Consider the following 14,985-nt stretch of genomic DNA (forward strand, 5'->3'; position numbering starts at 1 on the left):
TGATTAGAGCAGCGAACACACAATTAGATAGTTCAACCGTAGATTAACCATCACTGTTTGTGAAGAAAAATTAGATCAAAGGCCAGTAGACACTAACAAATGAAAAGTTAGGGCTTCCCTGGTGGCGCAGTGGTTGAGAGTCCGCCTGCCGATGCAGAGGACACGGGTTCGTGCCCCGGTCCAGGAGGATCCCACGTGCCGCGGAGCAGCTGGGCCCGTGAGCCATGGCCGCTGAGCCTGCACGTCCGGAGCCTGTGCTCCGCAACGGGAGAGGCTACAACAGTGAGAGGCCCGCGTATCGCAAAAAAAAAAAAAAAAAAAAAAAAGAAGTTACAAAGTCAATGACAGGACATGTTTATTTTTAGTAGTTAGTTTTAACTGATGTGTTTTCAGCCGTATTTCTTATTTATTTTTAACCATGTCAGCATCTTCTCAGAATATGAATCTGGCTTTCACATGATAGCCCTTTATTTAAAATCAACTGTAACTGTCTCTTCACTTCTCACTTCCCAACTTTCTCCTCTTCTGGTTAAATATCTACAGTTCTTAAAAGGCACAAATCTCCTGGGTGAATAGTGATAACTCACTAAGCAATTTTAATATGTGCCATTCATACAGCGAATAGTCTTGTCTTGATTAAGCGTTCAATCCTCTTAATATCCCTGTGAACTAGGCTATCACCCCCATACTGCAGATGAAGAAACTGAGGGTTTGAAGAGGTTATATGATTGGCCCAGGCTCGTGCACGTCCAATTTTCAGTTATTCAGCTTCAGTACGAGGATTATTCCAGCTGCCGCTGTTTAGTCCAATGTCTTTTACTGCCTCGCTTTTTGCCCTTTCACTTCCTCCAGATCCTTCTCACTAAGTACCATGTAGGTCCTTGAATCCGCGAACATAATACTCTATATTCTCACTACTAATTACTCACAGTGGAAATGTGAGGTAATAATTAACTATCCCTACACCCATAGAAACATCCTTCAGCATCTCTAACCTAAACCCCGACAGTTCGTTACTGTCTTACGATACTCTCCTACAGTTCCATGGGTTTGGTTTGTTTTTTCCACTATTTTTTTGAGGGTGGAAGACATGTGTAATGTGTCGTTGGTCATTCCCGTGGTTTCTGCTATAGCTAGGTCTATACAGATGATCACTAAACTCACTGACTTCACCATCAAATAACAGTGACATTTTAACAATCTGGTTGGCCAACTATCTGGAGCTCTATATAAAAGGTTATCAGAAAAGGAACTTAAATAAGTTGGCTAAAATGTAGCTTGAAAATTATCTGTGAATGTAATTAATCATGAGGTTTACTTATTTCCCAAAGTAACAGAAGGGGAACCTCAGGTATTACAATTACTGCCATTGTTTGTATAGTGTTCTTTAATTCAAAGCATCTTCAAAATCCATCATCTCATTGCTTCATCACAGTAACTGTGGTGCTAGGGAGAATCATCACCATTTTGCAAGTGCAGAAGCCAGAATTCAGGGAATTAAGTGACTCAGGAATTTGCTGGTAGAATTGATGCTATAAGCTCTGGCCTCAGTGAGATTCTGAATTTTCTCCTCCTTCTGTGCATAATGATACTATCCTGTCAATTAAACTCTGCTGTGTGGTGCAAAGAACAAGTGATACTGCAAAAACATGCATAGTTATGTCCAAATCAAAATAAGATATGTGCAGAATTTATATACTAAGAAGCATGCATGAATTATTTTTATTACTGCTATTGGTTTCCAAGTAAAACGGCAACTCGAAATGTCTATCTCCTGATCAAAATACATCACCTTCACATATACAGCACAGGCACACAGCAAGGGCTCAACAAATGCTTATTTGACGAGCCGACACCTTGAACTGTCCTAGAAATGTGCGTGGTGCCTGTTTCCACCTACGCTGCTTAAGAGACAAGAGGAGAGAGATGCTCCAGGCCTCCCTTTAGCTCTGCACCATTAGATGCTCCATTTAATTTAATAGTTCCTATCAGTTACACAAGGCCCTGTTTCACCACTTCCCTGTCTTCATCATTACCTCTTCCCTCAAAGCAAGTAAAACTACACCCTTCGTCCTAGCAATGTTTCAAAATTGGAACTCATCGTGTTGGTAAGCAAAAACTGACTTGAAGCACCCCCAGACCCACCTTACTTCCACGTTCACAGAGCCCAAGGGTACCAACTACTTACTTAATTCTAAATCAATTACACACAAATAATATGTTGATTTAAGGCAGTAGGAATACACTTTCTATAAACCAGCATGAGCCTAACTGCAATGATGCTCTATTTCTGATTTTTGTTTCAACCATCATCCACTATGATGTCTGGGATTTTTTTAATGTGGGTATTCATGTAAAGTTTATAATACCATATTTTATATGTGTTTGCTTTCTCAACCTTAAAATAAAAATAATATTTTCACTGACACCCTTCACACTTCCATTGATTTCCATATTCTGTGAAATTCTGCATATGATTATTCTTTAGCAAAAATATAATTTACTACAGAAGTTAAATAGATATTGGCCTCACCACACAAGTAAAAAATACCTTCAATGATTAAGCATAAACTTCTTTCTTCAATCTCCCATTTCTAGCCCTTTCCCTTTGAAACAATGCAATGTCAGTGAGGGAATTAAACTGTTTTTTTGTTTTGTTTACATCTCCTTTCTTAGCATGACAAGTGTTTCTCACATAATAACCTACTCTCATAAATATCAAAATAGGTAATCACAGCCTCATTAATATAGCCTTCTCATTGGGCGCAAAATAAAGTCCATGGAATTTCAAATTCCTCACTGGACTGCATTTACATGCTGTTAATAAAATAATCCAAGAACAGGCACTACCGATGTCACGAACATACATATCAAGGGCACGAGGGAAGCCTGTCTAAAAAATCCCGGTAAGCCACACTTCTCCACGTGTCACATCGTTCTTCATCAAATAGAGATACGGGCTTGTTTCTGAGCAATTTTCCTAGATAATTTGCAATTTCAGCTTTAAAAAGATCATTCTGTTGACCTGTCACTTATCATATCACCAACTACATGATCCGACTTTGCCCACTTACCAAGTACCTTTCGGAGGACACACTCACTAAGATGAGGTCATCTCCAACCCGTACTTTTTCTCCTTCTGAGCGCTGCTTGGAGGCAGGATGGATGGTCCACCAACAAGCTTCACCTGCGCAATGATTGAAACGTGAAACACAAAGAAATGCCTCCGTTTCAAACTCGATGTTCTTTGCCAGTGACTCCAAAATACAAGAGGGAAATGAAGTCCTCAGAATCAGTCTTCTTAAAATGAAACTGTCCTATTCACACAAACATCAGAAATTGGAAATAGAATGCAAATTCATCTCTTAGACCATGAAAGTCAAAACGCATTAGGCCAAATTAGCTTAGAATCTAAAAAAATAGTGGGTATAGGTATAACTGATTCACTTTGCTGTACAGCAGAAACTAACAGAACATTGTGAATCAACTATACCCCAGTAAAAGGTAGAAAGAAAGGAGAGAAAGGGGAAGAAAGAAAGAGGGAGAGAGGGAGGGAGGAAGACATACTGACATGAAAAAGACTCTTCTCATAGAAACTCGCTGTGACATTAAGGGAAGTTTGGTGTCTCTTTTCCCCACTAAAAACTGCTTTAAAAGGACGTTTATTTATGCTAAGACAAGGCCAATTTCACCAGCCACGCTGATCTAACTTCGCTCCTTACACAATCACATGCTGTAACACTGTTCACATTACTCTCTCCTATTAACATCTAGTTTTTTTGCCACTTGATTTTCAAAAGGATTTGGGTTTTTGTGACACAACAGTTGCATTGTAACAATTTTAAAAACCTCTACTTTTGGGGGGATGCTGATGCAAAATAGGTACAAATATTGTCCCCTAAGTTTTACTATCCTGTGCCTTATTTTACAATATTTTGTTATTTTAAAATGTGGTAGTTTCTATTAATCTAGGAGTGAAATAGTAGAGAATCCTACAGAATTTTCTGGGATACATTATAAAAATATCTGGGTATACATAAAATCAAATAATTTCTTCTAGAACAAGTCAAGCATAAGCCTCAAGAACCATATAAACCATACTTCACACTTCAGTCTCATCACCTACGATATAAACATAAGCACACAATTCTTCAATCTGTTCACAGTTCCTTTTGAAACCTTTAAGTTCTACCGTGAAATGGGAATAGTTTTAGTGATATCTGTTATCTAATAATTATCATTCTCTGTGCCCAGCTTTATTATTTCTCCATAAAACTTATTTTTTTTGCTTCTTTACTAATTGCCCAATGTCAAAATGTAAACTCCATGATAGCAGAGCATTTGTTATGTTTTGTTTACTGGGGTTTCCCCAGCTCCTACTAGCATTTTGTAGGCATTCACTAACAATTCATTTTGCATTAATGAGTATATGAACCAGAAAATAACACTTCTTAAGCATACTTAACAGGAAATATGTAATCTATGCCCTGAGCTGCTTTTCTTACACGAACCATATCTTACTTGAATGTCATGTTGCAGAATTCCTTATCTTCATCCACTCAACTCACATTTTTAGAGTTGTAGGGAGTTTTTCATTCATTCACTCACTCAAATATTGATAAAGCACACACTATTTGTCAATCATTGCTTTAGTAGCTGGGGATACCTCAACAACTAGGGAAGAAAAAAGTTATCTGCCTTGTGAGTTTCATTCTGATCAAGGCAGGCACACAACAAATGATAAATAAACAGTTCAGTAATCCAGAAGAAGTAGAGACCTATAGGGAAAAGAGAGCAGCATAAGGGTGTAGGGTGAAAGACTGCCTTGTTTGGTGGGTTTCACTATTATATAATCATCTCAATGTATGAAAACAAGTTATAGATCATGCATGTCTTTTACTTCTTTTGAGAGAGAGAACTGAAGGTTTTTTTTTCATGTAACTATGGGCTGAAGTAAATTAATTACAATGAGAAAACTAAAAATACTAGCCAAAATACAGAGGAATGATGGAGCCTATAGAAAATGAAATAAACATGAGAAGAACACATTTCTCTTTTTGGTGTCTGGGACTCTTGCAATTTCTTGTACAAGGTGATGTGTTGGTCCATTAAAAAGTTAATTAGGTTGGTAAACAGAACTTAATTTTTATCCATTTGTTATCAGTGAAACTTTTAGAGTATGGGAAAGTATTTTTAAAAGGAGGGCCTGTGTGAGCTTGATCCCGCCCATAAGAGCAACAATTTAATGAGTCAGTCTATTCCCTTCCATTCTTTTTTCTAGTTGGTCTTTTATTTATTTTTAATTTCTATTTCCTTCCATTCTTTTTTCTAGTTGGTCTTTTATTTATTTTTAATTCCAAAATCGGGCATGCTCATTGTAAAAGATAAAGCCATCAAATTGTACAGAGGTGTATAAAGTGTAAAGTTCTCAAAGCATTGAGAATAAAAACACAAAGCCTATACTTTCCTACCTGGAGTCTCCAAACGTATAAATGTGTTAATATATGGTTTTTGTTTCAAAAATATGTAAATAAATAGATATGGAGCATGATGACCTGTGGACAGGGAAATGAAGGAGGCTTTCATTTTCTACTTTTTTGTTTGAATGTTGACATTGACAATGTTACATGTGTGTACACTTAAAAATATTTTAAGATGAAAGCTGAAAAGTAGAAAAGATATGCATTCATAATACTTTACAAACTAATCAGAGCACAGTAATATGGTTAACCATCAGCAGAGCATGTCACAAGTACTGTTTTCCTAACCAACTCCAACAAAAGAATAAGGTTTGAAGTCTAGTTTGCACATCAAGCAAATTATGTGGGGATAACCCACCAGTAAAAACAATGTACATTTCCTCCTTCTATTAAAACCTTTCCTAGTTAGTCATTTGTTTTTCTCCTGAATCCGTCCCTAAGAATATTCAACCAGTTTATCTTCCATCGTGTCTCAATACGTCTCCCAGTCCAACCCCTGCCTCGACATGAGTGCAGCTAAATCACGGATCGAGGTGCTCACCTGTTGTGTCCTCTTGCAAGCCAACATCAAAGGCCAGCTTATCAGTCGAAGACCGAGAGGTGGACAGGCAGCACAGATACTAAAAGACACAGAATCAGTAGCCGTCACTAAACATTTACTGTCCATACCAAGTCTAATTCTGAGCACTTACACAGCCTAAATGAGGTACAATGCTGTAGAGGAAATGTGGTTTTTCTCCCCCTCACAGAAAGACTGCAGAAATATGTCCTGTCGGTAAAAGAAGACAAGTAATTGGGGATATGTCTGTACAGCTCTCACTTCATCTGATATTCACAATCATAAGCAAAAGGACAACCTGATCTTTCAGTTGGAAATCTTTCTCCCAAGCAGAAATTTGAACACTATTCACTTTTATCTTCTAGTTTTGTTTTCATTTTTAAAATTTTAACTCTCTGAGATTTATCCAGAATTGAATTTCAAACGGTGTGTGTGTGTAGCCTGTCACGTCACTGCAGTGAGGGTTTGTCACGTGTATACCAATGTGTGTTTCCCTGGGAGGAAAGGAACTCTCCCAACACCACCATCTCCTGATTTCTTTCTCTCTCTCTTAAGTTTTCCTAACTATATATTCTTGGACATAAAGTTTAGGATAATTTTTCAGGGCAACTCCTCTATCCCCACCCCAACCTCAAAATCCTCATTAAGCGTTGCAAGAACGAGGACACAAGATGAATGTGGTATGAGCTCAAGATACACTGCCATCTACACCAACCAAGTGCAGTGCCGGAAAGAACAGGAGCCCTGCAAACAGGACTCAGGGACAAGGCTGGGGACTGAGCAAGCACAGATGTCCCAGAATCATGGAACAAGTAATGAGAAGCCTAGAAAACCCCTATGATGGAATAGAGTTCACCCAGCTCAGGGGATGTCTGTGATTGCATAAGGAGGCAGCTGATGCATGGACTGGGGACAGATGTGCTGGCACGTTACATGGAATTCGGTGCCATGAGGATGCAAAAATCGACTGACCTGGAGTCTCTGTCTCTTGACTGCAAACCACTGACTTCCCCAGTTATAGAAACAAGGGGGTCCCCAAACATTTTCCTAGCTAGGCAGGAGTATGAGTCTGACCTCAAGACAGGCAGCCCATGGTGGCCCCTGAGGGTTACAGACCTCAGATCTAAGCATATTAAATATCTGCCTTTATTTGAGAAAAAGTAACAGTGTTATAATACTGATTTCCCAGGTAAAAACTTAGTGATCTCTACTGAAGTCTTCTGCAATATTTCTCAATAATATTATAGTACCAGGCACTGCAACTGTTAGTGTACATTCTCTCCTCTTCTAACGTTCACAGCAACTGTTAGGCACACACTATAATTATTTCACTAAATGTTAATTAAATTCTGTTAAGGGTAAAGACTTGGTCTTATTTACTACTATATCTAGCACACAGGAGATGCTAAATAATATTTACTGACTGAATGGATAAAATTCTCAGATGCAATTACAGGCTTAAAGCAGTTTGGCAAGGTACCCAAGGCTGTACAGCATACAGGAAAGTGAGCCTGAACCCAGATCTACCAACCAAGTTCAGGCTCTTACCCATTGACTATGTATCGAGGGTATTTTTCTGAAAACTGACTCTCATATTTATTATTTTATGTGTTTTGATTGTTATTTTGTTTGTTTGTTTTGCGGTACGCAGGCCTCTCACCGCCGTGGCCTCTCCCGTTGCGGAGCACAGGCTCCGGACGCGCAGGCCCAGCGGCCATGGCTCACGGGCCCAGCCGCTCCGCGGCATGTGGGATCTTTCCGGACCGGGGCACGAACCCGTGATCCCCTGCATCGGCAGGCGGACTCTCAACCATTGCTCCACCAGGGAAGCGACTTGATTGTTATTGAAAGTGGAATTCCTTCCATGAAGTTCTAATATGTGTGAGTGCTATATGCAAAAAAGTTGTTTATATATTTGTCTTCTATCCAGCCACTTAAAGTGTTCTTTATTTTATTTCATATCTTACTAAGTCAGCCAAGATTTCCAGAACAATGTTAGACAGCATATTCTTGGGAGTTTTTTTCTTTTAGTTTTGTCAAGAATGGATCCAGTGTTTGACAATTAAGTATGAGGTCATTGATTGGACATAAATATTTTCTTTATCATTGAGAAAATAATCATCAATGCTTAGTTTTTATTAGGAATTGGGATTTTTATTAAAAACCTGTTTTAGCACCTGTTAAGATGATCACAGTTTTTCTCATTTGACCTACTAATGTGATGTAGCACATTAACATAAATGATATTATGTCATTATTAAAATCACATCTATACTTTTTCCTCTACTTCTCTTCCTATAATTTTCAATTCCATTAACCAGATTTTACACATGAATATTCATGATGATGAACATTGATGATTTTTTTTCGGTATTGAGCTTAAGTTTTTGCTCAGGAACAGTTTACACATTTTGGGAATTATCTCCTTCTTAAAAGAAATGATTATTTTATACTTCCAGGTATTGGACTACTGTGTAGTCACTAAAATAAACTTGATGAAAAATTTAAATAATATGGATAATACTTATACTGTGATAATATGTAAAAAAATCCAGATATAAATTTGGTTATATAACAAGATCTCAATTATATTAAACAAAATTTTAACAACAGCAAAGATTGAAAATGTTTAAAAAGCCCCCAACAGTTTTCTCTCATCGGTGTGATCATGAAGATTTTTTTCTTCTGTAATTTCCACATCTTACAGAATGAATATGTAGTGGTTTTATAATTTAATAAAGCTTTTAAAAGAATGGAATATTTATATATTTTATTTTATACATATTTTATACACACACACACACACACACACACACACACACATATATAAATGAGAATAAGTAAATTGTGCCTGAGAGGAAGCCAGTGGATAAATGGTTAACTGGGTGTAAGAGGAGCTGATATGGGAAAACAAAGAGAACAACTAGTTAAGATGGAAAAGAAGTTAGTGGAGAGTTGGAGGTAGGACTCACAGGCAGTTTTTCATACTATTTTTCAGTAAGGATGCTTTAATTCTCTAACAAAAAAACTGTTTGAAATAAAATCAGAAATGAGAACTATTTCTTACTTGACTCTTTAACACCTCTCTCCTCCTAAACCTAGTCTTTCAAAAGTAAGATACGAAAAATAGAAGTCACATCATGATAGAACTGAAGGACAGTAAAGGTCCTCTAAGCTAACTGTCATCTTATAAGTGAGAAAACTAAGCAGGATATAAAGATATTAAAAAATACATACAACCAAGCTCATTAAAGCCATCAATGGAATGGGATCACCAAATATTTCCTGACCACATACACACAAACGGATCATCATGACCACAGGGAAGATGCAGTCTACAGGTGTACTCACCATGCCGCTGTAGGAATGGCGCAGCAATATGGCATGTCCATAGAGGAGCGTTCGGTGGCCACCACCTTGTGCGGTCTGCACAGAGCAGAGAAAGGGTCAAGGAAGAAAAGAAAAAAGAGTAAATTTAACTAAGTCCATAAAATGCTCTCTTGTGCTCATGGAAAAGTTTAACGGGAAAAAATAAAATAAGAGCTATTGCAGATGAGCAAAGTGCTGTGGAAAGAATGCTTAAATTGAGACAAAGCTACCAAGAAAACCTTCTCCTATGGCGGGGGCGGGGCAGGGCTAGCAGTTGATCTAGTTCTTAAAGAATGAACTCGAGTTCAGTAAATACCATACTTTGTAATTTTTGATTCCCAGTTATTTGTTGTCTCTATTTCCCATTACACTGTGGTCTGCGTCGAGCAGGGGCTACGGCCCTTTGGGCACCATGATATACCAGATTCCTTGCAAAATGCCTGACACATAGTAAGGACTAATAAATAAATACTTCTTCAGTGAATGAGTCTTCTTAAAACACAAATTCATCAAATCATCTTCAGGCTTAAAAACCTTTCATATCTTCCAATTGTTTATAGAAAAAGAGTCCAAATTCCTTTATATGAGATAGAGGAATGTTTCTCAAATTCTAGCATGCTTACACATCACCTGGAGAGCCTGTTAAAACACAGAACCCCGGGCCTACCCCGCAAGATTCTGATCCAGTAGGCCTGGGGTAAATACAGAGATGTTTCATTTCAAAAATTTTCCAGATGACCCAGGTGCTGTTGTTTTGGGGACAACAGTGAGTAGTACACACATAGAGGACTTTTAGTCTCAGCCCTTTCTAGCCTCGCCCCCAAATCCCTTGTGCTCCAAACAGACACACTTTCCCTGCCCTGAGCTTTCTCACTGCTCTGTCTTAGAACACAATACTCCTTCCCTCTGTAGTCTTTTCCACCTCGGCGACTGTTTTAAACTCAGGTTAAGGGCTCCCTCTTCTATGAAGCTACATCCTGAGCTAGATTTGAGAAGCCAGATGGCTTCCCCGATCCAGATGAGGTAAGGTGTCATAGGAAACAACTCCAGGGTATAAAGAAAGAGGAAGGGACCACGGGATTGCAGTGCTGGGTCGCAGAGAAACTAAACAGGAGCCATAAAATTAGATCAGGGTAACATCACGGAAGGTACAGAACATTATGCCAAGGAGGCTGCCTTTTGTTTCTGTAGGAAAAAGAGGTCTTTAAGGATGACTGTGATGTTACTGACTTATACATACTCTAAGAAGTACAGGAGAAAGTACTTTAATATTCATTATTATTATACCTTTTTTACTAAAAATATTTCCCCTTCCTATTGTTCCACATAATTTCTTAAAATAACTTTATTTTCATGTTATGCTTAAAAGACTTCCAAATCATTTTAAAATGGTATTAAAAGGTACTAAAATTATGAGAAAAAACTGCTTTCCAAAAAAGGAAAGTTACTTTTTCACCTCCAGAGTGAAAAAGGGAAAAATCTACTCTGCAAAATTATATTCCTCCTAAGGAGGAGGCCCTGTTTAGAGAATACTTTTATTTTCTATAATATATTTGATTTACTGTGGCCAAGAACATACTTACCTTGTCTGATTTGTACTAGTTTGGTAGGAGCTTACCTTTCCCTACCAGATATAAGTTCCAAAGCTACAAGATCCAGCTGAACTTTAATAACACTAGACGGTCATACCAACCAAAACAAGATGTTTTTATTTTTTTTATTTTATTTTTTTTTTTGCGGTATGCGGGCCTCTCACTGTTGTGGCCTCTCCCGCTGCGGAGCACAGGCTCCGGACGCGCAGGCCCAGCGGCCACGGCTCACGGGCTTAGTTGCTCCGCAGCATGTGGGATCTTCCCGGACCAGGGCACGAACCCGTGTCTCCTGCATCGGCAGGCGGATTCTCAACCACTGTGCCACCAGGGAAGCCCAAGATGTTTTTAAATGAAGAACAAGCTTTAGATTTAACCAGAGTGCTGTTTTTTCTGTAAAGCTTTGCCTGTGCATTTCATGTGTTCATATGCACATATATACATAAATGTTCAAATTGGTTAAGAGGAGATATTTTAGTATCTGAATTTTCTTTCAAAGATTTTATATATAGAGATTTTACACAGTTGTCTATTATGGATTTAACACTACAGATTTCCTCACTACTTAAATGCTAATTTATGTCACAAATTTAGTTGTAATACAATTCCTGTAAAAGTATGCAAGTAATCCACACTAAATTAACTTTGTTACTTAAGAGAGCACTGTTAACACAAGTGAATATAATCTGTCACATGGTCTGCAGTCCTTTTCCTCTACCTTGTCATTTTAAATAATACTATTGTGATTGGCTCTGATTCAGGACAAATAAAATGTATAACTTCCACTCTTGGGCAGGTTGGATAACTTATTCAACAAACATTTATCAAAAGAATTGGGTTTGGGCTCCCCTGGTGGCGCAGTGGTTGAGAGTCCGTCTGCCGATGCAGGGGACGCGGGTTCATGCCCCGGTTCGGGAAGATCCCACATGCCGCGGGGCGGCTGGGCCCGTGAGCCATGGCCACTGAGCCTGCGTGTCCGGAGCCTGTGCTCCGCAACGGGAGAGGCCACAACAGTGAGAGGCCCGCGTACCGCAAAAAAAAAAAAAAAAAAAAGAAAAAGAATTGGGTTTGTGGGATGCATCGAAAGACGTACCTTGGTTCTTTACTTGTGCTTTCTGATTTGGTCAATCATATCAATTTTCTTGTTAAATTTGGCTTGGTCCTTGCTTTAACTTAAGTGAACAAACATTTATGGCTTCCTCTCATGTAGGGAACTACCGGTACTTTAAGAGGATGGTTACATCTGTTAAAGTACCGGTTACACTACTGGCTTAGCCACCTCCAGGGTTATTCCCTCAAGACTCTACAGCACGCTGCCTTAAGGTGGACTGGGTAATCCCCCAGGGCAATTTCAATGAGAAAAAGTTCATCACTGCTGGGTAATAACATCACAAGCAGTAGTAATTCAGTACTTTGGAACAAGGGGTCCATTTCTCCTCCGGCCACCCAAACCAGAACCTTACAAGCTCACAGTGCCATAAACCATCATAGCCTTTGGGAATCCAGCCAGGACCAACTAGATAGAACCAATCAAGCTAATGGACCAACAAGCTCAAGGCTAGCCCACCTCTTAAAATCACAGTTTGGAAAAACACCTTGGTGTTTTCTGAAGTTAATATGTTCATTGCTCCTTGGACTCGAAAACACAGGCAAAGTAAGCAGTGCTTTCCATTGCACCAGTTAAGAGGAAAAGTAGAAAATTAAATTTTATGTAACAAACGTTGTGTTCACATTCATGTCACCTATACTTTAGTCCTACTGATTCTCCAGTAAACATTACACAAAAGCAACACTTTCTTCTATTCATTCAAAAGATATTTATCGGATATCTTCAAATACTGTATCTGAGAGGTATGCTATCTGATGTCAAGGGTATTATGCATAATAAGCTCACAGTTTCTTTTCCTCTGCCTTCAAAATGAGAGTTTTCTCTAATTATTCATTCATTCAACAATTATAAACTGAATCCCATGTGTTTCCCTTCCAAAGACTTGAACACTAACAGCAAAGAAAACAGAAGTTTAAGAACTAATTCTCTATGCATTTCTTACCATCTCCAACTACATGTTGGATTATCAAGTCTTTTTAGTAAAAGTATTACCTGGAACTTACACGTCCTTGACATACATTTCCGAGGGTGACTTGGGCCCTACCTGTTTCTGAAAATGCAACGGTCTGCCCCTCACACCCCAGCTGTCCCCTGTGATTGGCTGGGCCTGTGGTATGGTTGGTGAGCTGTGAACAGACCTCTACGGCCCCTCTGCAGATCCTGAAGTTGGCTTCTGCTAGACTACTATAGTCTCCCATAGGCAAAGGGGGTTTACGCTAAGGGGCTGTTGTTCTTTCAGGGAAAAACACCACCAACCCAAGGTAACAACTACCATTCCAAACTCCTCCCTCTAAATATTTCTGGTGTCAGAGAGCCAAGAATCATTTAATAAAGGGTAAAATTGGACTTTCTGAAAATATCAGTTAAAAAAGTTTTTTTCACTTCTGTGCGTAGATTTGGTCCCAGGACCCCTGAGATGACTGAGAGGGCTAATATTAAACGATAGTGTAAAAAAGTTGAACTGGTGAACTGTAAGTGGATAAAAAAAAGTTCAGAGTACGTTCAAACAAAATCTAAGCAACAAAGCTGTATGTATTCTAAACAAACCACACTTCAATTTTTCCACAGATTATTTTAATACCAATTTGGTATTGTTAGGTATTCCCATGCCTTGAGCGTTCCAGGATCTTGGCCCAAAAGGTGCAATCCGGGTACCCATATCGTAAGCAGAAGCTCTGATGGAAATACTTCTACATTTACATTTATTTAGAATAATATGCAGTCATGAGGTATCATTTATTAATCTGTTATCCTCCTCTGTGGGGAGGGGAAAATTGGATCATTGTAGCTACCTTTGAGGTACCACTGTTACAAGCTTAAAATACAACAGCAGAAAAGCACAGTACGTAAAGCCAGAATAGTAATGACTAAGATCGACTCAAGAGGTTTAAACATGCATAAACATTACTGGCTTTGTGTTTCTGTTGTTTGGGATTGCTTTCCTCCTCTGGGTTTAATAAAATATGTTTGTATCACATATTTGCTTCTTAATGCATCTCTAGGGTCACTGCTATTTAAAACCATTTATTAACTGTATAACATTTAAATATTATAAGGATTTGTTTTACTAATCATTTTTTCTGTACAAAAATGCTATGCTAATCAATGTAGGACATTCCTCATAATTCCAGGCCCTTATTATTCGAGAGGTTTTTTTAAAAAAATAAATCAGACTCTACAGGAGAACTTTTCTATATCCCTTGATCATCACAGACGACATTTCAGAAGAAAAACAATGAAATCTTAAAAAGAGTTTACTGCTTAGGTAATACTAAGCTACACAACCAAAATTTACAACGACAGACAACAACAAAAAGGAATTTGCCTTAGAGAACTTCTTTCACAGTGCTCAGATATTTAACCAGGGAAGCTTTTAAGTTTACCTTCAAATACAAATAGTGATACTTGGGTAATGAGTGGTTTTAGGGAGAAAAAAAAAACCAACTCTATGCGTAAGCCTTCACGTCATCTGAAAGTGACTTTCCAATGCAAATGTGAACAGCACTGGATGGAGGTGGAGCACAGAATCGCTGGGCCTGGCATCTGGTCCACCTGGGGTCCCCGGCAGCAGGAGCCATGCAAACAGCCCTGCCATCTTCAATAGTGAATCATATAACAGGTTCAAAGGATGATTATAATAATTAATGAGAAATCTGGCTTCAGTGCAAAATAAATAGGTTTGACAAACCAGCTGACCAGTGTCAAGACAGCCACTTGGCTTTAGACGGCTAACTTGTGAGGGAGGGTGTCTTAACGAAAGGTCTCCAGAGCAAACAGACCAGGCCTAGGACAGGATTAACTGATCACTTGCTCAGTGCCACCAGCAGAAATGAGCACCTGCGACAAGGAAGCATCTGGCTGGTTCTAGGAGGTTCTAAC

General features: G+C 38.7%; 1 protein-coding gene across 7 annotated transcripts in view; it reads right to left on the reverse strand.

Annotated features, from left to right (window-relative positions):
* Positions 1-14,985, reverse strand: part of RYR2 (ryanodine receptor 2) — a 746,950-nt gene that overhangs the window by 418,771 nt on the left and 313,194 nt on the right. For 6 of the 7 annotated variants that reach the window (XM_067025662.1, XM_067025661.1, XM_067025660.1 and 3 more), the window contains exons 1-3: positions 9,391-10,741; positions 6,022-6,100; positions 3,075-3,187 (exon numbers count right to left, since the gene is read on the reverse strand). In XM_067025662.1, the coding sequence (XP_066881763.1) occupies positions 3,075-3,187; positions 6,022-6,100; positions 9,391-9,393 (195 nt within the window). In that variant the 5' untranslated portion in view covers positions 9,394-10,741. Of the gene's footprint in view, positions 1-3,074; positions 3,188-6,021; positions 6,101-9,390; positions 10,742-14,985 lie in introns of those variants that run through there. The other variant, XM_067025663.1, reaches the window with a different exon arrangement.

The sequence above is a fragment of the Kogia breviceps genome, chromosome 2, assembly GCF_026419965.1.
Source record: "Kogia breviceps isolate mKogBre1 chromosome 2, mKogBre1 haplotype 1, whole genome shotgun sequence".
In the NCBI taxonomy this organism is placed as follows: Eukaryota; Metazoa; Chordata; class Mammalia; order Artiodactyla; family Physeteridae; genus Kogia; species Kogia breviceps.